The sequence below is a fragment of the Hoplias malabaricus genome, chromosome 2, assembly GCF_029633855.1.
Source record: "Hoplias malabaricus isolate fHopMal1 chromosome 2, fHopMal1.hap1, whole genome shotgun sequence".
Lineage (NCBI taxonomy): Eukaryota > Metazoa > Chordata > Actinopteri > Characiformes > Erythrinidae > Hoplias > Hoplias malabaricus.
The window spans coordinates 14,555,594-14,580,394 of record NC_089801.1 but is presented as its reverse complement, the minus strand read 5'-3'; the positions used below and the strand labels follow the sequence as shown (position 1 = coordinate 14,580,394).

General features: G+C 39.5%; 1 protein-coding gene across 2 annotated transcripts in view; it reads right to left on the bottom strand.

Moving 5' to 3' along the window:
- The window catches only part of ugt8 (UDP glycosyltransferase 8), a 38,325-nt gene that overhangs the window by 5,375 nt on the left and 8,149 nt on the right, over positions 1-24,801 (bottom strand). For both annotated transcript variants that reach the window (XM_066649139.1, XM_066649149.1), the window contains exons 2-5: positions 15,321-16,150; positions 10,736-10,878; positions 5,919-5,995; positions 1,607-1,826 (exon numbers count right to left, since the gene is read on the bottom strand). In XM_066649139.1, the coding sequence (XP_066505236.1) occupies positions 1,607-1,826; positions 5,919-5,995; positions 10,736-10,878; positions 15,321-16,148 (1,268 nt within the window). In that variant the 5' untranslated portion in view covers positions 16,149-16,150. The remainder of the gene's footprint in view (positions 1-1,606; positions 1,827-5,918; positions 5,996-10,735; positions 10,879-15,320; positions 16,151-24,801) is intronic.

Genomic DNA, 24,801 nt, shown 5'->3' with positions numbered 1-24,801 from the left:
ATTTATATTAATGTTAAAAAAACAAAACAAAAAAACTATTTATTTTACCCTTTTTTTGGGGGTGGGGTTCAAGTTTTAGTCCCCATCGTAATTCAAACCCTGAGTGTATCAAGATCGTACCAGTATTACTTGAGAGTATGTTATTTGCAAGTATCCTTTTTGACCACAAGGTGGCCTCAAAATCACATCGGCACTCTCCTACATTGGCCTGGAACGATTAACACCACACACCTCCAACCATGGAATTCCATTCGGGGCAGCAGGACCACCACCGAGCAGGTATGATTTGGGTGGTGGATAATTCTCAGTGCTGCAGTGACACTGACATGGTGGTGGTGTGAGTGGATCAGATACTTTTTAAAGCTGTCATCCTCACTGCTGGACTGAGAATAGTCCACCAATTAAAAGTATCCAGCTAACAGTGTCCCGTGTCCATTGATGAAAGACTAGAAGACGACCAACACAAATTTTAACGTTGAATCAACGGCTAATTGTTTACCGGCCACAGGGTTTAAAAACTCCAGCAACACTGCTGTGTCTATTCCACTCACACTTGCGGAACACATACCAACATCACCCCCACGTCATTGTCACTGCAGCGCTGAGAACGACCCACCACCCAAATACCTGCTTCATGCCTGCACTGTGGTGGTCCCATGGGGGTCCTGATCATTAAAGAGCGGGGTGAAAGGTGGGTAAAAGCAACAGGTGACCCACACACACTGTAATTGTAGAACTACAAAGTGCTCCTGTGTGGTCAGTGGAACTGATAAAATGCGTGTAGATACAAGGTACTTGTTCCTAATCCAGTGATCGGTCAGTGTATACATTAGGGATGTTGCTTAATTAAAAAAAGTAATTTACTGTGATTAATCGCATTGTCCCTTTTCAAGACTAAATTTTTTAATATTGGAAATTTAAATGTAAAATTAAAGACTCAATGCAAGATCAACACAAGGTAATATTTATATTATTTTTGTCTACAGATTAAAAAAAACATCAATAAAGTAGTTATAATTGTAGTCCTTGTATCATTGGGAGGGAGGTAAATATGAAGTGTGATACGCAGGACAAACTGGTTAGAGCATATCTCTTTATCACACTACACAGTTGTTAGGATTGCACCATGTCTGCCTCTATAATTGTTCACTCCTGTGTGAAAATTACTCCTACATCCTCTGAGAACACAGACTAAATATTTGTCTTATCTCTTCTGATTTGTTTATTTTTTCCCCACACAAGAGACATGGTTGCTGTTATTTTTAAACAATCTGGTAGAACCAGTCCCGTTGTTTTTGTACCTAATGATTTCTATTTAAAATGCACTACAGGATATTCAAAGAAAAAAGGGATTTTCCCTTGTAATCCAGTTTTTGTTTTTTTTTTTTGCATTTAGAGTTAGTCCACACCTGTAAGGGGAATCTTATTTATAGTGATAAAATCTCTAGGTGTTCTCCAGAGCTATTAATTCTCCTTTATGCTGGTATCAGTGAATGGAATTCTTGTGCAAATACTCTCTTATTCATTCAGTGGAGCTGGCCTCTTTTTAAACACGAGTTACCCCAGTCCCACCGCCATTAATTATTAACCTAGCTCAGTGGGTTACCTGCTGTCAGTGATAACGCTGACCATGGCAGTATACAGATCCTCTTGGCTCATTCTTTTCCACTCCAGCATGATGCCCATGCCTTTAGCTTGAACACGTGTCATGGTGTCGTAATGGTCTCCAAACAGAGGAACACCCACCACGGGAACGCCATGATACATGGCCTCGTAGATGCTGTTCAGGCCTCCGTGACTCAGGAACGCACGGGTGTTTCTGTGTCCTAAAAAAGAGAGAAACAGAAAAGTATGTGTATAGATATTAGAAAATTGGAAGCATATACCAGTATAAATATCATAGTTGTGTAAGGTAAACATTCTAATACTAGCACATTATGGGGGTCTATGTGACTTGTATCTGGATTATGTCCTGATAAGGTTTTAGCCTCTAGTCAAACGCATCTCTGACTGAAATCTGATTGCTGTGTGGGATGGAATATGCAGATCTGCTTGTTAAATGGTTGCCATCTGGTCATTTACCCAATCAATTTCTTCCAGCAGCAAAATTCTACACCTATCATCATCTCATAAATTTTAACACATCACTGTGCATTCCTTCAGACCTAGGGGACGGCAACATTCACCACCTGCAAAGCGCACATTACCAGAAACACTGCGCTCGAGGGGGCGCTCACGCTGGGAAAGCTCCACTTTCCTGTGGAGAGCTGTGAGAGTGTGTGTGTTTGTATGTGTGTGTTCTCAAATGCGTCTTATTCTAACCCTAAAAGACTTTTAAAATGTCTGAAACAACAGCAACAATGTCTGAGACAACAGCAGTTTTTAGCCCCAATGCAGGATTTTGCAAAGACTCATGCAGGGTCAGTAATTGAAAGACTACAACTAGAATCCTCAGTATACTGTCAGAAAAACTGGTGGTATCTTTTGCTGCCACTGTGGTGGTACCCTCAAGTGGGGGAGAGTTGGTAGGCTGCAACTTATTTAAATAAACAGTCTCACATGAACACAAGTCCAAATATAATCATTTTCCTACACTGTAAAAATTGCTGTAAAGTTACAGCAAGTCTGCTACAGTATTTTATTGTAAATCACAGTATTGACAGTAAATTATTGTATTATTCAATTACAGTAATACGCTGTAAATTTGAAATACAGTAGTGTTCCTGTAAAAATACGGTAAATGCCTGGGAACTCTGCTGCCAGTATTTTACTGTAAAATTTACAAGAAAGTTTTTACAATGTACATTAAACACAGCACTTTGCACTACTTACTGTTTTACAACGTCATATCCCTGTTTGCATGAGCAAAGACTAAACTTGATGTTTTCAGACACCCTCACACCAAACGATAAAGTGTCAGTGCTATAGAGTTTCTCTCTATCCCAGTACAGGGAAAGGTATCTCCTTGGCCCCCTCTACAGTGGCAGAGTGTAATTTTTACAGCACTGTTCTGAAAGAGGCGGAGGAGACCCTCCTTTAAAATGTACATTTTCATATGCAGTTTCTGAGCCCTGATTAGCAACGACAGAGGCTTTATTCTCACTATTACAAGTCAGTGGAACATCACAATGATTTTAAAAATGTAATTTTAATTACTTTAATGTGCTAAATCAGTACAACAATTGTACAAAGCATATACAACTAATAACTAGAAATCAGTGCATAGCCTTCCATTAGAAGTGGGATGTGATTAAATCTGTACATTCCAGTTAAAACAAAGTCACCAAAGTATTCCCATATACTGATAGTTATGTGAAACCTTAGTATCAGGTGTTATGTACATAAAGGTGTAGCCTGTGTGTGTGTGTATATAGTAACATATATTACATCCAATAGATTACAAGCATTGTACCCAGTAAGCTGTGTTTCTGCTGGTAAATATTAAGTGTCAGATTGACTTATTTTTTTGTCTCTGAGCTGTCATTCAACCTGTGTGGGAAAATATGCCTGGCCCAGGTTAGCAGCCTCTCTGTTAGCTTGTGAAAGCATCCATCCTGGGAGGATATATGGGTGTGCTTATTTGTCCTAGCTGATGATTAACCACTAATGCTAAAACTGGTGATGAAGCAGTGTCTATCAAAGTACAAACTTTGCTCTTTTCAAGTTTTAACAGGACTTCAAGGGAGTACTGCAGCATTTTTCTTAGGTGACACTCGCCTATTTGTTTCTACTCTGTCATTTCTTTCTCTCTCATGTCAATGGCTTTTGGATTCTTTTCAAAGTACAGGGGATTATATATGCTACAAAGACCACAAAGGTCATTAGAATTTGCAGCAGCATGTCTCTAGACTTCTTTTACACAAAATGGTTACTAACATTCACTGCCTGAGGCAATTAGTAAAAAATAAGTTTAAGTTCATTGAAACCTGCCAAACCAGCAACAAAAGATATGCTGATCAATATTAACATATAGGTCAATGTGCAAAATGAATGCAACCTGAATCTCCAAAAGTGGTAACTACATAATACAAATACATTAAAAAAAAAATATATATATATATATATATATATAAAATAAATAAATATATATCAAATAAATAAATACTTCAGAAATTTAATGGATGTCAATGTAAAAATATTGTATGTAATTTTGGAGCATTTCTATTGGTCAGTTCATCAGGAACTGTTCACATTACAGCTGCTGTGTTCAAACGATGTAGTAAACAGCATAGAAAACATAAAATAAACACGTTTTTCTTTGGACAGAGACAATATATTCCTATTTATGTTTTCTTGTTGAAAATGCTATTTTATAACCGCTTTCTGGAGTTTTGGCTTGGGTTAGATCAAAATTTATACGTATTAACTGACAAACAGTCACTGTTTCTGTATCATCACAAAGATTAAAATCAAGGTGGGTCAGAGAGGTACAGGCATGGTTTCATAAGGCAAAATATTAGTAGTGCTGGGCGATATGAGCACAAATCAATATCATGATTAACTGTAAATTTTACCATTAATTTTACATTTGACCCTCATAGTTCATTTGACTTCTTTTTGTTGTGTCGTGTTAATTGTAGTCAAAGCAAAACTCATCCAAACAACAGACGTTGTGTTTTTCCTTGGTACTAGCTGCTCAAGTCACTTGGTCAGCCCCGGAGTTTAGGCTACTTCCATGTGGAAGATAGGGGCAGAATCACGTGACTACAGCTTGGTAGCGTGGTTTTAAAGGGACAGTACATAAACACACAGTGGGGACAGAACAGAATAAAAATAATCGATATAAACAAAATGATGTCATTAGACGTTCTGAATGATTTTGATTAGTTGCTCAGCCCTAATACAGAGAAATTTAATTTACAGATTTACCTCTAGGTTCATTGATGGTTATAACTTCTATATCACAGCTATCAAAAATATATATTTAAAAAAAAACATATGGTTTTGTTTATTTTACACACACACAAAGAGTGAGAGAGATAGATGCAGTGATAGAAATGCATGACTGCAGTGAATAAGTGCGTGCTTGAGTAATGTATGCGCTATAGACTTCCAGAAACAGGATATGCCCCAGACACTAATTAACCCTGAGCTCCTTTGTCTCCCTCTTTCTACAAGAACTGTGCAACATATAGCTTTGTTAACCGTTATTGCAATACACTCCTTTGTAGAACTAGCCAAGCTATATTTACTGTGTGTTCTCAGATCCCGATGAGAATTACAAGGCTGTGTTCTGGCTTTTTAATGAATAGAATTATTTTTCTAATGCAGGGGTAGTCAACTCTGGACCCCCGACATCAACAAAACTAAAATGAAGCAAAATGTCCCAAAAATAAATGATTTGACTCAATATAATGCAGGTTGTAATGCAGATGTTCTGTATAATAGATTACATCAGTATTCGATGTTGGGTAAAACCAATTTGTTTAGATTCCAATTAGAATTTTTGATTGGTACGATGGTAGTAGGTGAATATAATGTTACATCGATGAGTGCTTGAGTATTATGGCTAATGGGTTGTGCTTGCCTGAGATTATTAATGAACATGGGTTAGATGTTTGTATTGCTTCATACTGTAATTGTGATTCACCAAACTTTGCAAATTGAAAATATTACATGCATCTGTGGAGGGAAATATACAACACACAAATGGGCTGCGAGTTTTACACACACACACGACCACTATGTGTCTTCTTGTACAACAGAAATATTGTCCAAAACAGACAGTGCAGGAGACTAGAGAGAAAGTGTTCAGATTCTCTCTCTCTCACACACACACACAGACGCCAAGTGAGTGATGACAAAGTCCATGTCCAAAACACTATCCAAGCTTGTGTACAGTGACAGAACACATTGCCACAGTGACCGTGTGTGTGTGTGTACAGGATTAGTGTAGGACAGTGTGGCTCTACACTCACCCAAGAGGTCATTTTGAGGCATCCACTCCACTAGTTTAGTGTTATTACCAAGGTTACTGGGGGGGACACCAGAAAACCTGCAGAAAACACAAAAGGGATATTAGTCATGTAATTTGTACTGTTACCAATCAGCAGAGGATTTGTCCTCTGGAACCTACTTCACACTCTAGTTATTTCCCATTAAGCTGGCTGCATGAGAGAGAGAGAGAGAGAGAGAGAGAGAGAGATTCCCAGCTTGCATATATTTGGAGTCATCACAAGGCTTACATTCATCATTACTGAACTCAAAGGAACAATTCACACACTTCAAATATCGGCCCGACTAAAAGCTGAAAGATTCATTCAAGGCAGCTGCTGTGAGCACACACACATGCCATTACACAGACATCCATTCATTTTGTGGGGCCTTTGCCTACCCTAATCCTAACTTTAAAACATGTCTTCACCTTATAATCTGAATGATGTACAAACAGAAGAAAAGTTCCAACAATGGTTGGCGTGGGGGTAAAGGTTACCGTGGTAAAGGTTAGGTGTAGGTGTAGTGCTAATTGACTACAGTATTCATTATTTAAATACGGAGGTCCTCACATGCAGAAGCAACATTTAAATTCTAAAATTTAAACTCTAGCTTCTTTCAGTAGGTGTACTTCTGTACGGAGGACCAAAAGTGACATAAGATAAATTTAGTTAAATAACTGAATAAATGTGTCATGAAAAGGACATACGTGAACAAATAAAAATGTATACATTTCTTTATTTCCACATTTATTCATTTATTTGCAACTCAGTTATATATTTATATACAGAACCAGTCAAAAGATTGGACACATCTTCACATTAGTCCTACTCCACCAATGAATATTCACTCTACAGAACTGTATACCAGCCCCTACCTCTGCACAAGTTACGGTCTCAACACATTAAGAAGGCAAGCAGTTCTACAAATTAACTCTGGAAAAGGCCACAGCTGTTCACTGAAAACCATTCCAGGTGACGACCTCATGAAGCTGACTGAGAGAAAGCTGAGAGTGTGGAAAGCTGTCATCAAAGAAAAAGGTGGCTACTTTGAAGAAACTAAATTATAATTCATAATATAATTCTAGTTCATTTAACACTTTTTTATTAAATAATTCCATGTGTTCCTTCATAGTTTTAATGTCTTCCATATTCATTTACAATGTAGAAAATAATAAAAAATTAAGAAAAAACATTGAATGAGAAGTTGTCCAAACTTTGTACTGTACATTCACAAAATATGAAAACTGGCCCAAAACAAAGGAAACCCTCCCTGAGTGGGCGTGTCCATGTATTAGACTGTTACAGTACATTTATTTATTTCTGCATTTCTGTGTCTGTATGCTAACTGAGTGGGCCTTCCTACCCTCATTCAAAAGGAGGATTGTTCAGTTTGGCAAACCAGTAAAGGCTCTATTTATTCAGGCATTTGTTTAACTGTTAAAGCATTTGTTTGGACTTTATGTACTTGTGTTTGTGATATAACTGTTGGCCCTCCATACTTCTCAGAGAAAAGAAAAAAAAAGGAAAACCTGTTCTACAGCTAAGCTACATGAAATTCTTCCCATGGAACTCCAATATCAAATAAACCAGAGTCTCACCCCTGGCATTAACGTGTGTCCTGACTGATCCACACATACGTAGACAGGGCTAAGTACAGTAGTGAATACAGCTGAATATGTTTTGGAGAAACTGTAATCCAATTACTCAAACAACCTCTGGAAGTATTGAGAAGAACATGAGCACTAGGGTAAAAATTATTTGAATCACTAAATTGTCCTTGTGTGACCTACAAAGCAACAAAGGACCACCTTGATCAACTGTCCTCACAGTAGAAACAAAAGCAGCTCTGTAGGGTGTTTTGCTTCCTTTTCCTTATCCATGTGATCTGAATAGCTGTAACGTCCCTTTCATTGACATAAACAAGAGCTGTGTTGAGTTGTTCGCGAGCAATGTGGGTGAATGCTCACTTTACATCTCCACAAAGACGGTTGTGTCAAAAAGTAACCAACAACTCACTTGAGGCTTCTGTCTTTATCAAAATATAGTCCATCCATATGACTGAATGGAAACGACAAGATTGAATGGGGTCAGAACAGTCGTTTGCTTGAGTTGTTGAGTAATCTAGGAAAAGTTTATGTTGTTTATGACACTAAGACATACTGTTGTTTGTAAAATTGACTCCCCCACCTTAACAAAAAACACCGTACTTTGGACATTAAACATGTCTTGGACCGCTGGAATCAGGTTAGAAACAGAAATATACCAACAGCAATATTAGACTAGACAATAGATTCAAGCATAAAAGTCTTATCTTGTCAGATGTCAAAGTTAACTCCATAATCACATCAAATCTTTCAATATGCCACTAAATTAATTGGTTGTGTGGCTGCCTATTTATTCATTCATTCATGACAGCTGTTGGGTACAAGCATGTGTGTCCTCTGAGAAATTCTGAGAAGTGTGTCCTAGCATGAAATGAAGGAGAAAGAGAGAGAAGAGAAGAAGAAAAAAAAAAAACCCACAGGAACACACAAACATTGTGCACCGGTGCAGAAAGTAATGACATTCTACATTCACCAGGAGACTGGGCTGAAGTCACTGGGAGGGGAAGGGCAGAGAAGTGTCATTGTTCTGAAATCTTCATTGTATTTCTTTTATATTTAATTCATTCTAAAAATAACTTAAATATTAGTGATTTCTTATTACTATTTAAGATGTTGCGTTCCAATAGTAAGGAGACAGAAAATATAGGAAAAAACCTTCTAATCAAAATGGTGATCAAATTTTAGAAATAAGCTGTGGGGGAACCTTGGCCAACAGGTTTGCTGTTCCCTTACATCAAGTGTCTAAAAATCACCATTTTTATATGGACATTTACTTTAAATTCTGTCTCCTTACTTTTTGGGACACCCTGCATATTTTCAAACACTAGAATGTAGATAGTAGGCTTAATTATAATAATATAATATTTTATAAATATTTTAACATTTATTACTAGTGTATACGTGAACAATCAATATAACGTAGTTTCACTGCAAATATATATATATATATATACTTCTTTATTTGTTCAAAATGAAACATTTGAACACGCACAAGAAGCTAATAATAATAATAATTTTAAAAAATCAAGATCTAATCCACTTTTAAAAACACTTGGAATGTAGATATTAAACGGCTGACTTTCCCCCCCTCTTTTACTTAAAATGAGTTCATCACTAAAATATATTCATTTTACAGCTTACTACTTTATGCTGATTTTAAACAATAGGACAATGTTTTGGGGAGGGGGTTAAAAGGTCTGTTGATGTAAAAATGTGTGTGTGCATGTGTATATATATATAAATGCAGTCATTCTGGTGGGGACTGTGCTGTAAGACTGTCCCTGAGGCGTCTAAGCACAGTCTCATTAGCAAAAGCCATGACCAATGCGCTCAAACAACAACAATAACGCCACGCCATCCGGGTGGAACTGTTTTACCGAGAGAAAAGGGACAGTGGGGACCATCTCTGACCCATCACCAAGCAACATGACATGTATTACACTCTCAGGGTAGAACTAAGCTGGGTTTACGTCCTGTGTGGCCACTCGTTTGAAAAGTCACATCAGAGGACAGCTAGTGATGGGGGACTTTACTAGAGAATGGTGGAAGTAAACAATGTTTCAGAAAATTAGCAGCTTTTCCTAAGCCCTTTTTGGACAGGAATAGTTTTATATGTAGAGGTAGAGTATTGTTATTCTGCCACAGGACGCCTGTAGTATTTGTAGCATTTGTAGGTAGATTTGCATTGACTGAACTTTCTCAAAATAAATGGCAGATCAGAGTGGCTGTCACCATATAAAAACAAGAAAACTAGGTAAACCGGACTGCCATTAGCCATTGTCACAGAGGTGTTTCTGGCATTTCAAAAACAGGAAGGCCTAAAATATATACCCTTTTCATTGGAAGGTCTGCAGAAGCTTTGGTGCTTCATATCAATGTCTTTGTTTACATGTGGTTTTTATGTGATTGTGTTGTACAGAAAATATGAGGGCAGAACTAATAAATGCAGAAATGAAAAAGGAACACAAAGTTTTGTTCATAATGTATAACACCAGCATCAGTGTTTTTCTTGTTAATTTTATTTAAAAATAAATACTAAACGATCTACCACCAAAAAACAAAAGACCAAGAACATTTTGTCGATTTTACTGTATTACAATTACTTATTTAAACCATTCAACGCAAATGGTTACAGTAAACCAGGTGAAGTTTAAGGAGGCTGTGTGCAGCTATATGGAGTTTTAAAAACACACTAATGCCACAAAATGTCTCCCCACCACTTCCCTTTACAATATTTAAGGCAAAGACACACATTTACATGAAACAAGACAAATTCAGCAGTCCTCTACTCTCTGTGAGATATAATACGTGTTCCGAGGCATCCTGCCGAGTTTGTGAACATCGGAGTAACATAAATAACACAAAGCCAAACACAGCCCCAGAAACACACAAACGGGGTGTGTTCCTGTTTTACGCTGAAGAACCTACTCTACTTTGGTTTTAAATTGTTTTAAATTAAATTGTATTAAACATTAGAGCAGTGCCATATCGTAAATCTACTTTTAATTTAATATAATTCACATTTATTTTGTTGCTGAAAATAATGAGTAAAATTATTTCCAGTGTTTTTTCATGTCGCCAATAATATCGTTATCACCAAAACATTCAGAATTATCGTGATATAATTTTAGGGTCATATCACCCACCATTAAATTGATGAGCTGAAAAATATCACAGCAGACTTAGTAAACGTACCTCCAGATCACTCTTTGAGGCAGACGACTCAAGGCTCCAGCCAGCTTGTGTGCAATATCTTCAGAGAGATATTTCACTCCAGCACCAAACGACACCACCACAAAGCCATGCTCATCCGTGTCCTTCACCCAGGCCTCAAACTCCTACACACACAAAATTTAATTTAGATTCACATACACAATCATTTAAGACATTCTACGATAATATCTCCTGTTTTAAAAAGTAATCTTAATTATAATAAGCATCATTAAAGGCATTGTATGAGATTCTGGAGAATGACTGATGATGTTAACTCCACAGAAGCCTCCAAAATTCATGCACGCCCTTGCCAACATAACAACAAATACAACTTTACAAAAAATAAAGGTATTGCATCCATAGACTTCTGCATTGGTCAAATTGAATGCATACTTGATTAACAGTAATTTTAAAATTAATTAATAATTGAGCAACAATGTTTTACATGCATCTGCATTTTGAGGTGCTATAAATCATGAAAGGCCATGGGTTATACCTGTTTTACCAAAATAAACAGATTTAAAAAGTAATAAATACAGTAAAGTCAGTCACATGCAGCATGTAATTGCTCCTAACTGAACAAGAACTGAGGTCGGAGTAACAGATTTTAAGAGACAGATTTATTATTTGATATTTTGTTATTATAACAGTCATAAAATATTTTAAAGTCCTGCACTGTACATCAGTTTCAATGACCAATGTCCAGTTGAAGCTATGACCTCTCTCCCCCTCTCTCAACCTTGTTCACCCTCAATGTCAGGCCAGCACTTGAGCTCCTCCTCACGTCCCACACAGACACAAAGGAACAATGGAGAACTGGCCTTTGATCCACAATAGTTAAAACATCTTTTCCACTGTGAAGTTCAGAACCTACAGTTCTCGTACGCAATCAAGATTGTTAACCATTTCAACTGCACTGTTCGGGGCTGTTTCCTATAAAGTACGGTGTTTTCAGCTTATAGTCTATGCATTGTAGCTTAAATAGTTGGTCCATTTGAATGAGAAGCCTATGGTGTAAGGATTATGAAAAAGTAAATAGGGTGACCATACATCCTCTTTAGCCTTGACATGTCCCCTTTGAGTTTTAAAAAAATGTGCTCAGTTGGACTTTATGAATTATGCAAAATGTCTGGGATTTTTTGTAACATCTGTTTATGTCCTGCCTTCTCACTGCAGCCATTTGGCCTACAACCTTCATCATTCATTAGGCGGACTACTTCCAACCACAGCTGACTGACAACAGCTTAATGACAGCAAATGCAAATAAATGCAAATCAGTTTGACTTTACCTGCCTTTATTTCATTGATGCATTATTAATATATTACACAGGCATGAACCTAAAAATCAAAGTTGTTAAATGCTGAGCTAATTAAAAATAGTTGCATGATTTTACAGATAACATAGGTTAATTTAATGCCTTTCTACACCCCCCACCACGCATACACATCCTGCCATGGTTCGTCCTATGACTTGGACCTACTTGAAGCCTACTCTTTAAATCACCCTTGAAATTTATAAGTAATAATAGTAATACTTATTTTATTCTAATGCTTAGAATAAAGCTGGGTTGTATTTAGGATGGTCCCACCGCACTGGGTTCTATGAGTGTGAGATTTCATTTGACTATCTCATCCTAGCATTCGTTTATTTGAATAAGTCAGCACATCCAAAGTATACAAGCAGATACCAATAATATTTCATGCTATGTTTATTATATCTAATTTCTAAGAAAGCTAACAAAAGAGAATACTTCATACTTTTATGAATAAACATTTGCACAAAGCACTTGAACCAATGAGGTTGTTTACGTCTACATTTAAAAGCCATTGGAAATTTTACATTACTGTATTTGATGCCAGCACACTACAGGACCCAAATGAGCAAGGTTTACATGGCTTTTCTCAGTATAAATAATGGGTTACTGCTCGTACCAGTGTTTATGCTTTGCTCAGCTGAAATTATCAATGGCCTTTTTCCTTAAATAGCCATTGTCAGAATTAGCATTGACAATGCTAGCATTGCCATGTTGTAAATGGAATACTTATCTGTTCTTCAGAGCATTATATTGTGGGAGAAGTGAGGGAATCTTTGTCCGACATTGTAAAAGCTGGCTGATGGTGTGCTGACATAATAGCATTCACAAGTATCTGACTAGCATTAGCAAGGCCGTACCAGGTAAGTTAGCATTGTTGAAGTGTGGGTTTTCTGGGATTTTAAATGTTTCTACAGTGTGGTGGCCTTTCTAAAGTAGAAGAGAGAGCTTCCGTTTAGCACATTAGCACCAGTTCACAGAGCGTTAGCGCTAGTGTGTTAGTGTGCCCTAAGAATGAGCAGAATCAGTAGGGGTTTTGTGTTAGTGCCGCTTCCTAGCAGCATGAGGGAGTCCAGCTGCAGCAGAATGGTCTGCATTGGCCTGGCACGGACAATCCGTCCCCTCACACTAGTCTCACTGTCTTCCAAATACATTCTACAATGGGCACATTTACTCACACACAACTCGTGTCTACACACACACACACCATAATGGCACACAATGAGCTTCTTTGGGCGATTGGTATTCCAAAACTGCAAGCCATCGCTAAGAACCCCCCCACTCCTATTCTACTCGCTGCCTGTGCAATCACTCACTCACATTGATAAGGACTTCCTTTGTGATCTTTTAGAGCCAATCTGAGCAGGAACCAAAGATTATTGATTTTTTACACAATATGACAGTGGCAGATCACGTTTATTGAATTATTGAATTTCAAAATGTCCCTAAAGCACACCATAACTAAAAGTTTACGCTCAGGCTGGGGTCAGTCATGAAACTGGGTTTATAAAACCTCCATAGAGGAAAATAAATATACATTGGGGCATTCTGGAGTAGCTGCACATGAGCCTAATCTCACAGCACTCAATGACAAGGGTCGGCCAGAGGATATGGCATGACACACACACATTGGTTTATGTAGTGAATATTTATAGATTTTAAAATATTTTCAGTTATGTTTGAACATCAAACACTGTGTAATGTGAAATTCTAACTTGAATTGTGATAAAACAGTGTGTAGTTGAATAGAAATGGTGTCCTATGTTTTATGGGTGTGGGTTGGCTATTTGACATTTGGTCCAGTATCAGATGAAGTCTGAGATGTGTTGTATTCCTGCCCAGTCAAGGAGCAGTTGCTGCGTCAGTGGACCCCTGCACTGACATGTGACGTTACACAATGACGTCTATCAATAGCATTAAAATGGAGGGGCGGGTGGAAGGACAAGAGCCAGACAGACCCCCACACCAACACAGAGGAAGCATTTACTAAAATGGCAATGAGAACTGGAGCCAAACTGCGGTTTGGCTTCTTAAGAAAGTCTTATTGACCTTAAACATGGCTCTTCACCCAGCTTCTTACAGTTTGCTTGGGGCTTGTTTGTTTTTTTTTTCCCCCAATATTGCTATCAACTTTTACCTGTGTTTATTAAGCGATGCACTGATAGCAAACAAAAAAAAAGTTCAGACACCAACACATTAATATCAACAACTGAGGTTGATTGTTCCATTTTGGGGCGACACAGCAGGTAGTTTTTGCAGCTCCAGGGTCCTGGAGGCTGTGGGTTTCAAGTCCCGCTCTGAGTTAACTGTCTGCGTGGAGTTTGGTGTGTTCTCCTTGTGTCTGAGTGGGTTTCCTCTGGTTGCTATGGTTTCCTCCCACAGTCCAAAAACACACATTGGTAGGTGGATTGGCGACTCAAAATTGTCCCTGGGTGTGAGTGAATGTGAAAATGTGTGTCGCCCTGCAAAAGACTGGCATCCCCTACAGGGTGTGTTCCCGCCTTGTGCACAGTGATTCCGGGTAGGCCCTGGACCCACCGCAACCCTGAACTGGATAAGCTCTTACAGAAAATGAATACATGAATGTGCCATTTTGAGCACAAGCCTTGGTTCAGTGCATATTAAGTGTACAAATAAGTTTTACTTTAACCTAAAATTTAAACAGTTTGAAAATGGCAAGCAAGAAGAAATTATTAATTTTGCAATGAGCTGTGTGAAAACACTATAATGGGTATTACATCATGCCAGATGAATATGTTCCTAAATAACCAGTATTACCTGTAACAGAAACTATCTGCTCTGAATCTGCCAAGTCTGTGCAGTTGGCTCGTCTGCAGACTCTGACGCAGATAAACATGTGCAGTGGAGCTCTAAAGTGGAGGACGGATTAAACGGTAAAACATTACATAGTGCTAGTTGCACATGTCCCCAAATAACCAATGTTACCTGTAAGAGAAACAACACATTGGGCCACAGAACAGGCCTTAATACTAATTCTCGATTCCACCTTAAATAATGTAGCACTTTGGAGTGCATTACTGGTACCACTAATGTTTCTGAAACATTTAATGTGGAACATAGCATATTCTAATAATCTCCAGCTCCCACTAGACCGTTTTGAACACATTCTCCAATCCACGAGCCAAAGATATTTTTACATGTTCACAGGGGGTATTTACAGTCTGTTTATATTCTACCCTGATTTAAAAGTAGTGTAGTGTATCCAAAGCTTTAGCAGCCTACAGCAGTCTTACCTGTGGCAGAGGACTTGGGGGCTTGGTGAGGATCCCCCCTACATAGACGACATGTGGCAAAGTTGGCCGTGGGAACTCCAGCGCCATGTCTGTGCACAGCATCCAGAGGCGACTGCCCTGCACCAGATCGTGCATGGAGACGGGAGGCCGCACGTCATACTTCCTCATGATGCGGTCGTATTTGGGCAGCACGAGGAACTGCACGCCGAAGCGGGACACCAAGTAGACGGCAGTGTTGGCCAGGCGCTGTGTCAGGGTCATTCGGTCTGTGAGCAGAGAGTTGAACTCGGGCACGTAGGACAGAGGAGCTGGGGCTCCCACCTCAGCAGGGTACCAGAGTCCGGTGCTGAAGACGGCGTACTGCACACCCAGGATGTGGGCGATGACGAAGCCGCACATTTCGTTGGGGTCCACGAGAAGCAAGTCGAAACGTTCCTGCTTTAGCTGCTCCATGACCTTGGCACTGCCCACTACGCTATCGCAGTTCTGCGAGTAGTGGTCCAGTATGTCAAAGAGCTCCAGAGGCGTCAGTCGCCCAGAGAATATGTTGCGCACCTTAGACTGAAGGAAGTCGTCAGCTGACGAGCTGTTGAAGATGCCTGGGTACCTCTGGAGCCGATAGTGAGTAGACGGTGGGACCTCGCGGCCTTCCGAGACCAGGAACACTGTGTCGTGACCCTCAGCATGCAAGGCTGATGCCAGGGTCTTGAAGATGTACAGATGGCTTTCGAACATGATGGGAGGGACCACAATGATCTTAGCTGCCCAAAGCGGACTTGGCGCTAGGTACCACAGCAGCGTGGCCAGGAGGACGGAGGAGGACTTCATGGCTGGGAGATGAAATCAGAAACATCATCAATCAGTTTAATTGGCCAAACACAGCTGCTGTAATGTTATAAACATATATACATGGAGCAGCAAATTGTCTTGCTTCCTATTTCAAGGAAGTAACTATTTCAATGTCTGGGTCCCAATAGTGTACTACACATACTTCACATTATATGCTTGGATTAGATTCACCTGCCTTGTATTTACACTGACTAGAAGCTGTGTTTAGCACTTATACTACATTTTGTTCTTTCTAGGTATCAGCACTGGCTCTTGTTCTGGTAGTGACTGAGCTCAAGGCGAGTTTGGACTCTAGTCTGCTTGTCCTAGGTAGGATCCACATTCTGTCTGAACACTTAGCACTTTTGTAATTTGCTCTGGATATGAGCGTCTGCTAAATCTTCTAACTGTAAATACACTAACACCACATCACTGTCACTGCAGAGCTGAGAATCCACCACCCAATTCAAACCTGCTCTGTGGTGGTCCTGACCATTGAGCAGGGTGAAATAGGGAAAATAATTATGCACAGAAACAGAGGGACTAATCTGTAATTGTAGAACCACAAAGTGCTCCTGTGCTCAATGAGTGGAGATACAAGGTAGGTGTTCCTAATCCAGTGATCAGCCACAGTTCTGACACGAGAAAGATTTCAGGCGTCAGGGAGTGGTTTCAGGGAGTGGTCAGAAACCGACGTGTGTGAACTCATGAGTGAAGTGTGATAGTGACTGAAGAGACTCAAGCTCAACTATGCCCCAGAGATAGTTTCCCCAGATAAAGATGAAGGTAAAAGCACAGTGCATGTGTGCACGCACAGGTTCTTATAACCTAACCTCTGCCACACTGAGGACAGGAAATAAATGCCTGAAACATTAATTTATGATGGCCTATAACATATGCTTGAAAATATATTCACAGTGTAGAGGTGTATACACGATTTTAAAATAAAAATAAATAAACAAAAACAAAAACCATTCATTATCTGTAAGCGCTTATCCAGTTCAGGGTCACGGTGGGTCCAGAGCCTACCTGGAATCATTGGGCGCAAGGTGGGAATACACCCTGGAGGGGGCGCCAGTCCTTCACAGGGCAACACACACTCACACATTCACTCACACCTACGGACACTTTGGAGTCACCAATCCACCTACCAACGTGTGTTTTTGGACTGTGGGAGGAAACCAGAGCACCCGGAGGAAACCCACGCGGACACGGGGAGAAGACACCAACTCCTCACAGACAGAGTTGTTTCCTACCCTCCTCCAAATGTTAGAATAGCAACAAAAGAGGCTCTATTCTCCCCATTACAGCTCAGGGAAGCATCATAATGATTTTGAAGCTGTAATTTTAAATGTAAAAATACTACAGAGTGTTGCTTTAAGGCAAAAGCCACACTATTCCTATAAAAGAAAATGTACTAAGAACTATTTCACTATAATGATAATAACATATAACAAGGATCTACAGTGTCACTGGTGTAAATCATTGCTCACATGAAGCACCATGGAACAGTGTCAAGTGTCTGAGTGACTTTCAGGGTCAGTATCTGGAAATAGATATGAATATTTCCTCAATTTTCTCATTATTGTCCATTGTGTTAAATGGCATATTGGTTTACACAAGAATGAACTTCAACAGTCTCTTAGCCACTCACTCTGTAAAGAGTAGCTTTATATGATTATGTAGTATACAGACAGACTAATTAATATATATGTATGTGTGTGTGTGTGTGTGTGTGTGTGTGTGTGTGAGAGAGAGAGAGAGAATAGTGAGCCATTCCAAATGCAGCATTAACCTTCTTAGGGTTATAACTAGTCCTTTGAAAGGCACCTCACGCGAAAGGACTGTTCCAAAGTGATAAAAGTCCCTGAGCTCTGACCCTTGCACAGTCAGCTGCAAAGCACTCCTTAGTCTCACACCTTAATTAGAGAGCACACACACTACTCAAGTCTCAGGGGTCCAGGGCAATTACAAAACAGGTGCCTGTGTAAGACCATATAAGACAAGGAAGGTAGACATTTCTCAGCAACAGCTGTATGCAGCATAACTCGTTTTACTCGTTTTTTTTTTTTTTTTTAAGGTTGGATAAACTCAATGATCACAGCACAGAAGCTTACCATTCTAACGCTAAAGCATTGTCAGTAGGTCCGTATATATTCACTATGTAGTGTGCCTCTTTGGAGTTCCACTATTTTATAAGTAGTGTTCGAAAACATTGTGGACACTTCAGTGTACTCATACATTCCCACAATAAACATAAATAAAGTACTATACAACCCCTGTACACCATAGCGGATACCCATCATACATTGCATTGTCTGGGAGAAATCAAGCATGAGGCAATGTCTGAAATCGTCCTGAATGCAATTCCCTACAACAGTGCACTGTATAGTGAGTACTATAACTAGTGAATAGGAAGCCATTTTGGACATAGAGATTTTTTTTTAAACCTCCGTTGAATTTATGAATCTTAAAACAAGGGTAGGAGGGGGGATTACTAGGGTGACCAGACGTCCTCTTTTACCCGGACATGTCCTCTTTTTTAGACTTAAAAAAAATGTCCGGGCGGAATTTCACAAACGTCCGGGATTTTGTTTTTCTAGAGCTTACATAGAACTTCGAGAAGCGTTTCGTTCACAAACTAGTCCCGCCCTCCCCTACTCCGATTGGTTCGCTTGAGTGAGAAGGGGGAGTGGTGAAGTAGCCTAAAATCTTCTGATTGGACGGTCTGACTGTAGAGCTACCGTTATTGGTCGATAACCTTCTCTGTAAACATTTAATTGGTCAGTCTGCACGTCAGTAGTCCTTGTTTACGTCAGGCAAAGCTCATGTACCTACCCTCATCTCAAGCAGCTATGCCGAAACGTAAATGTAAGTTCTCGGATGAAGTAAAAAAGAAATTCCCATGTTTTGTGTAGCAAATAAAAGTGTAAAGGACATAAAGGACACGTGTGGCCTCTTTTTCACCATCTTAGATCTGGTCACCCTAGGGATTACGACAGTGACGTTTTTAACATTATGAAATCTAAATGCGACATGCTTTCAAGTTTTCAAGAAAGCTGAAGCATTATTTTTCTACCACCACGCATTTTGTACTTCTTATAACCCAAGGGATAGTTTTCTATCTTTAGAAAAATTTCTGAAAATAAGTATCTGCCCATTAAAAGGGGCCATACCATGAAAAAGAAAAATCATACCCACCCCCACAATGCACATAAGTAACATTACGGTTTAAACCCTGTTGTGACTTGCTGTGAAAAACATGCATGCACACATTCCACTATCATGTCAGTCACATGTCGCTGAAAATGGTGTTGTTCCATCTGTCATTTTTAACAAGCTTTATTATCCAGTGTGGATCCATTGAACATTACTGATGTCCTGTGGTAAAATGACATTACCCCTAACCCCGACATAAAATATATCCCATTTAAACGAGTGGTTGCGGCATCTTACGTAGAGTTCAGAAACTTTTGAATTGTCCCACCTCTTTGTCTGAGTCTTTCCAATCACAGCTTTGGAACCGTGTTTATGTGAGAAAGCCAATATGAGGTTAAATGGAACAAAGTAAACACAATTAGTGGAGAAAAACAAGAGTACTGACACATTTTGGAAATAAACAGGAGCAGTAAAGAAAGAGGGCTGAGCGAAAATGACTTCAAATCAGAGCATCTATTCCTCACTCCTGGGCTCTCATGCTGAACTGAGCAGAGGCTCGTTCCCATTTAAAGGAATAGGTGCGGAAACAGGGCTGTTTAGATGAGGGAGATAAAGAGAAAAATAAATAAATAAATAAATAAAAAGCTGATGTAGTGTTTGATCTTTGTGGTAATTTGACCAAAATGAGTAACAGAACATTCATTAATCATTACTGACATGAGCATAGATCTGAATGGACAGGTTTGTTGCCTGTTCCTATATTTTTTTCCTCTTTTTTAAAAAGGAGGAACTTATCTCCAAATTCATCCACCACCTGCTGAGGTAAGATTTCCTAATTCTGCAGCTTTTAGAGGCCAGCTGTCAGGTTTCTGATGCCCTGCTCGCACGCTTTGGCTCGAGCGGTTTCAGGTGGGCTATCAGCATTACAACTTTTCTTTTTCAGACCGGACTTGTTGACTGTCTCCTTGGCAACAAAGTCAGAACTGAGCTCTAGCTGAGCGACGTCACAGCTTGGGTTTCAGCCGGAGGACTCGGGTTACCTGGCCGTTTGTCCCTGAAGAGACACGCCAGGTATCGTCAACACTTAAAGCACTGATGTGAACAACGAATACGCTGAGCAGCTCGGGTCCCCTGTTTCACAGAGAAGTCACCTTCAGTCCATTCACAAGGTGGGCGGGGATTTTTCACGAGGGGCTCTTTAAAGTCACTATAGTCATATAAACGCAAGGATTTCATTACCATTAAACTATTTTAAAGAGTTATATCAAGGTTGTTCCCTTTATGTTGTAAAGTGTTTAAATTTGAATTTATTTGATAGTCCTCTGGTCTCAAACCGCTGCATATCAACTTATGCAAACCTTTATCCAGGTAAACACAACAGATGTGTGTCTGCAAATACACAGAGACACAGCAGGCCTATTCATCCAACAGGAGTATAAAAGAGTATTTAAAACAGATGGAGAAAATGAAAATTTAACAGCCAGACAAAACCTGGTACAGCACAAACTGTCCCCATCAAATTAACTTCCATCTATAAAGACAAAAAATAAAAGGCTCATTTATAGCTTCAAATGTCTAACAGTCCACAACTGTTCCAGCTCATTCATCCTCTGTGAGAAGACAACTAAACCAGATGGATCAGAAAGAACGTAGAGTGGTTAAATCCCTTAAAAGGAACACTAGGCAAGATTTGTTATTTTTGCTCCTGGGCTCCCCCTAGAGCTGTAGAGTGTAATTCAGTGCACCTCTGGTCTGAAACTACATTTTTCTCATATTTTTATGATTTTATTTCCCCTTTTGAGTATCAGTGCCCATCAGATTTCCTTCCTCATACTCTTGGGAGTCTTTGTTCCTAGGGTGAATTCTTCTTTGTAACATTATAAAGTTGTTCCGTTTGAGCCTTGGACTTTTCTGTGTTTTTGAACGCTTTTAGAAAGTTGTTGTAAAATTGAATACATCTTTCTTAAAAACACAGACCAAATAATGAATACGGTAATTTAATTTTGTTCAGTAAAATGCCATGTGGAATTGCTGTAAATGTGTGATGAAAGTGCCTGTGGTTAGTTATTGCAGTGCTGCTCATTGTGTGGAGACTAGGGAAGGTGCAGTGCTGAACCCGGAGTAGCAACTGAGGATCTATTCTTTATTACAGCTCTGTAAATCATCAGTGAGTTTGAAGCTGAAATCTTTACATTTTAAGGTAAAAATGCTACCAAGTGTTTATTTAATGTATGAAAGGAAAATGGAATGACCCAAGAGTCAGACATCAGCATCATCATCACGGGATTACTTGGGTCAAGAGCAGTAGAAAATACATATAAACAACTTTTAAAGCTATGGGGAAATATTTATTTATTCATTTTATTATTGAAAGCAACACTCTGGAAAAGAGGAAGATGGAAGACCTGAATGTTAAAGGTGGACACTAAATACTGAAGAAGCAATGAAAGAGGTTTTATTCCCCCTATTACAGTCAGTGAAGTATCTCCGCGATATTGAAACTCTCAAGTAAAATGACTACTTAGTGCTTCTTTAAATTGACATTTTCAAATTTTAAAATTTCTAAAACAAATGATGGGTGGAGACTGACTGTTGCCCAGTACAGGAGGTCCTCGGGTTACGTCAGTCCCGAGTTACGATGTTTCGTGGTTACGACACATCTCCCATTTACTGTATAAAGCCTTGTTTCGACTTAAGTGGTTTTGCGTCTTAAACATCGTAACGTGAACTTCGTGTTTGGTGTGCGCGGTGCGGCGGAAGAATACACGGTTACGCGGCTCGGGACCGAGGAGGATAGGTGTTAGGATAGGATAAGTGCTTATAGTATGTTATTTATGCACAGTATGTACGTATGTTCTGACGTACACCGGAAATCGGTTTACGACGCGAAGTAGGAACGGATCAACGTCGTAACTCGAGGACGCCCTGTACTGAATTTGGGTTTCGTTTTAGAGAAGGGTTAATCAAATACTTATCTCTGGGGTTCACTTAAATAAGTTCCACGAAGCTGACAGTCCAGAGAGGTCAAATAAGCAAGACAAATGGAGAGAAAAAAAATTGGTCCATTCATACATGTGGACTTTTCTTTAGACACAGGAAATATTAAGACACCACTTTAGTTTTTGGACATGATAGTAGCCTACATATCACAAGTTGATAAGACTAACTGTCTGCTCTGTCAGTGATTACAAGAAGACCCATGGAGTACATCTGAAACCCCCACGCACACATCCCTGCACATACACCAATTCAATTACTTCCCAATGTACTGATAAAACAGACAAGAGGTTGTCTGGTTGTAAATAAACTCAGAAGATTAAATCCTAATACCTCATTATAGCTGTTGTTAATTTCTCAGTAACATACATAATAATACATTCCTTTAAGTTTGATAGTAAAATTAATTCCACCCAGCCAGAGAGAGTCAGGTTAATATCCGTGACAGCTCAATGCACAGCACCGAGAATCAAGGCTTGTGCAAATTAGAACAACGCCCATTAACTCCTCTCAGATATCAACGAGTGATGTCACACAAGGGAGTCAATGCCTTTTCACAGTGATATCATGCTTCTGTGTACAAACTGAACATCAGGAGGCGGTCATATGAGTGCATGAGTCAGCAGGTGATTGATCCTTCTGTGTGGGTACAGTAGGCTTGGGTAGTATGGCAGCAATTTTATAAAACAAACGATTCAGTTTCAGGCGTTATAAAATGCAACGTTTTACTAATAAACAGTAAGAGAGGTGAAAATGAAATGCAGAATTAAACTGTAGTCCACCTGTTTCTCTGCATATTTTCTTACTCTGTTTCACCCTGCTTTTGAATGGTCAGGACCCCCACAGGGCAGGTAAGATTTGGGTGGTGGGTCATTCAGACGTTGTGCTGGTACAAGTGGATCAGACACAGCAGTGCTGCTGAAGTTTTAAAAACCATAGTGTTGTATATACCCTGTATATTATTAGGATGCTTTTCCACTGCATGGAACATGTTTAGCTTGGCTCTTTCGCTTTTCCACTAGCCAAATCTGATACCTGGCCCCTGGAACTGGGTACTCCATCTGATACAAAGGTTTTTTTTAAATGTAATTATTTATTTTTGGGGCTTTACGCTTCAAGGCACTGTTATTTTTTTCCTTTTGATCTGGCTTAAGTCAAAAGTAGGCTAAGCTTTTCGAAACTTACTGTGTAATATGGCTTTTAGACACTCTGCGTTTAAATGAGATGGTTTAGTCATTAGGTGCATTTTTTAAATGACAAAAAAGACACCTAGCACAGAAAAGAATGTGTTCTGGCCAGAGTTCAAAACTCCCCACCCCTTAAACAGTGTTGCAAATGTGTAGTAGCAGTAAATTCTATACAAAAAAAATAAAAAAAACAATATTTTGTTTGTCTAAAATGTTAGTAAATAGTCAGCAGATGTAAGACATGACACGTATAATGGTAATAAAATGGTCAAATTAGCAGTGATCATTTAATTCAGTGATTGTGGAAAATGGAAAGGCTGTATCAGTAACCACAACAGCTTTCTGAAGTGATCAGATCTCAACAGTACTCCCTTATAAACAGTATTTTACAGAAATAATCACTGTGTTCTGCTGAAGTTTCAGTCGCTGTGTATTTACCTCAGACCTGTGTCGTTTGACACAGCAGAGGATAAACGAGAGATTAATTCATAGATAAGCACTATATTTCCTCTCAGTTTAATAAACTGCTCAATGTTCCTTCATTCATTATCTGCAAGCGCTTATCCCGTTCAGGGTGACGGTAGGTCCAGGGCCTACAGGGAATCACTGGGCGCAGGGCAGGAATACACCCTGGAGGGGACGCCAGTCCTTCACCGGGCAACACACACACACACACACTCACACCTACGGACACTTTTGAGTCGCCAACCCACCTACCAATGTGTGTTTTTAGACCGTGGGAGGAAACCCACACGGACACAGGGAGAACACACCAAACCCCTCACAGACACAGTCACCTGGAGCGGGACTTGAACCCACATCCTCCAGGTCCCTGGAGCTGTGTGACTACGCCACCCTCATTGCTCCTTAAACAAATGAAACATTCGAATACAGTTTTCTTCTTAATATTTGTATATCATTAATGATGTGATGTTGATTACATTAAGTTTAAAACCCTGTTCGCTCCTCTGCTGACGTCACAATATTCTGAAATCCCCAGCACGCAATGAACCATGGGATATCACGGCTGGTGTAGGACAGGAAAAGAATCACTTGTCGGCTGCTTATGAAGGAGCCTCTGAAATGGGGTGGTCTAGTCGCGCCGCTGTGACGTAATCTGTTTACAAATGCGTCCTTTGAAGAATGCAGCCCCTAAAATGAGACGCAGCTGTAGTGTCGTACCAGGCGGCCATTTTAAGATGCTGACTTGAAACCTGGATGTGGATTTGGTGTAGAGGGTGTACTAATCAGTTTATTACAGTTGAAGATATACATAACCCACACACACAAAAGCTTTCAATCAGTGCTGG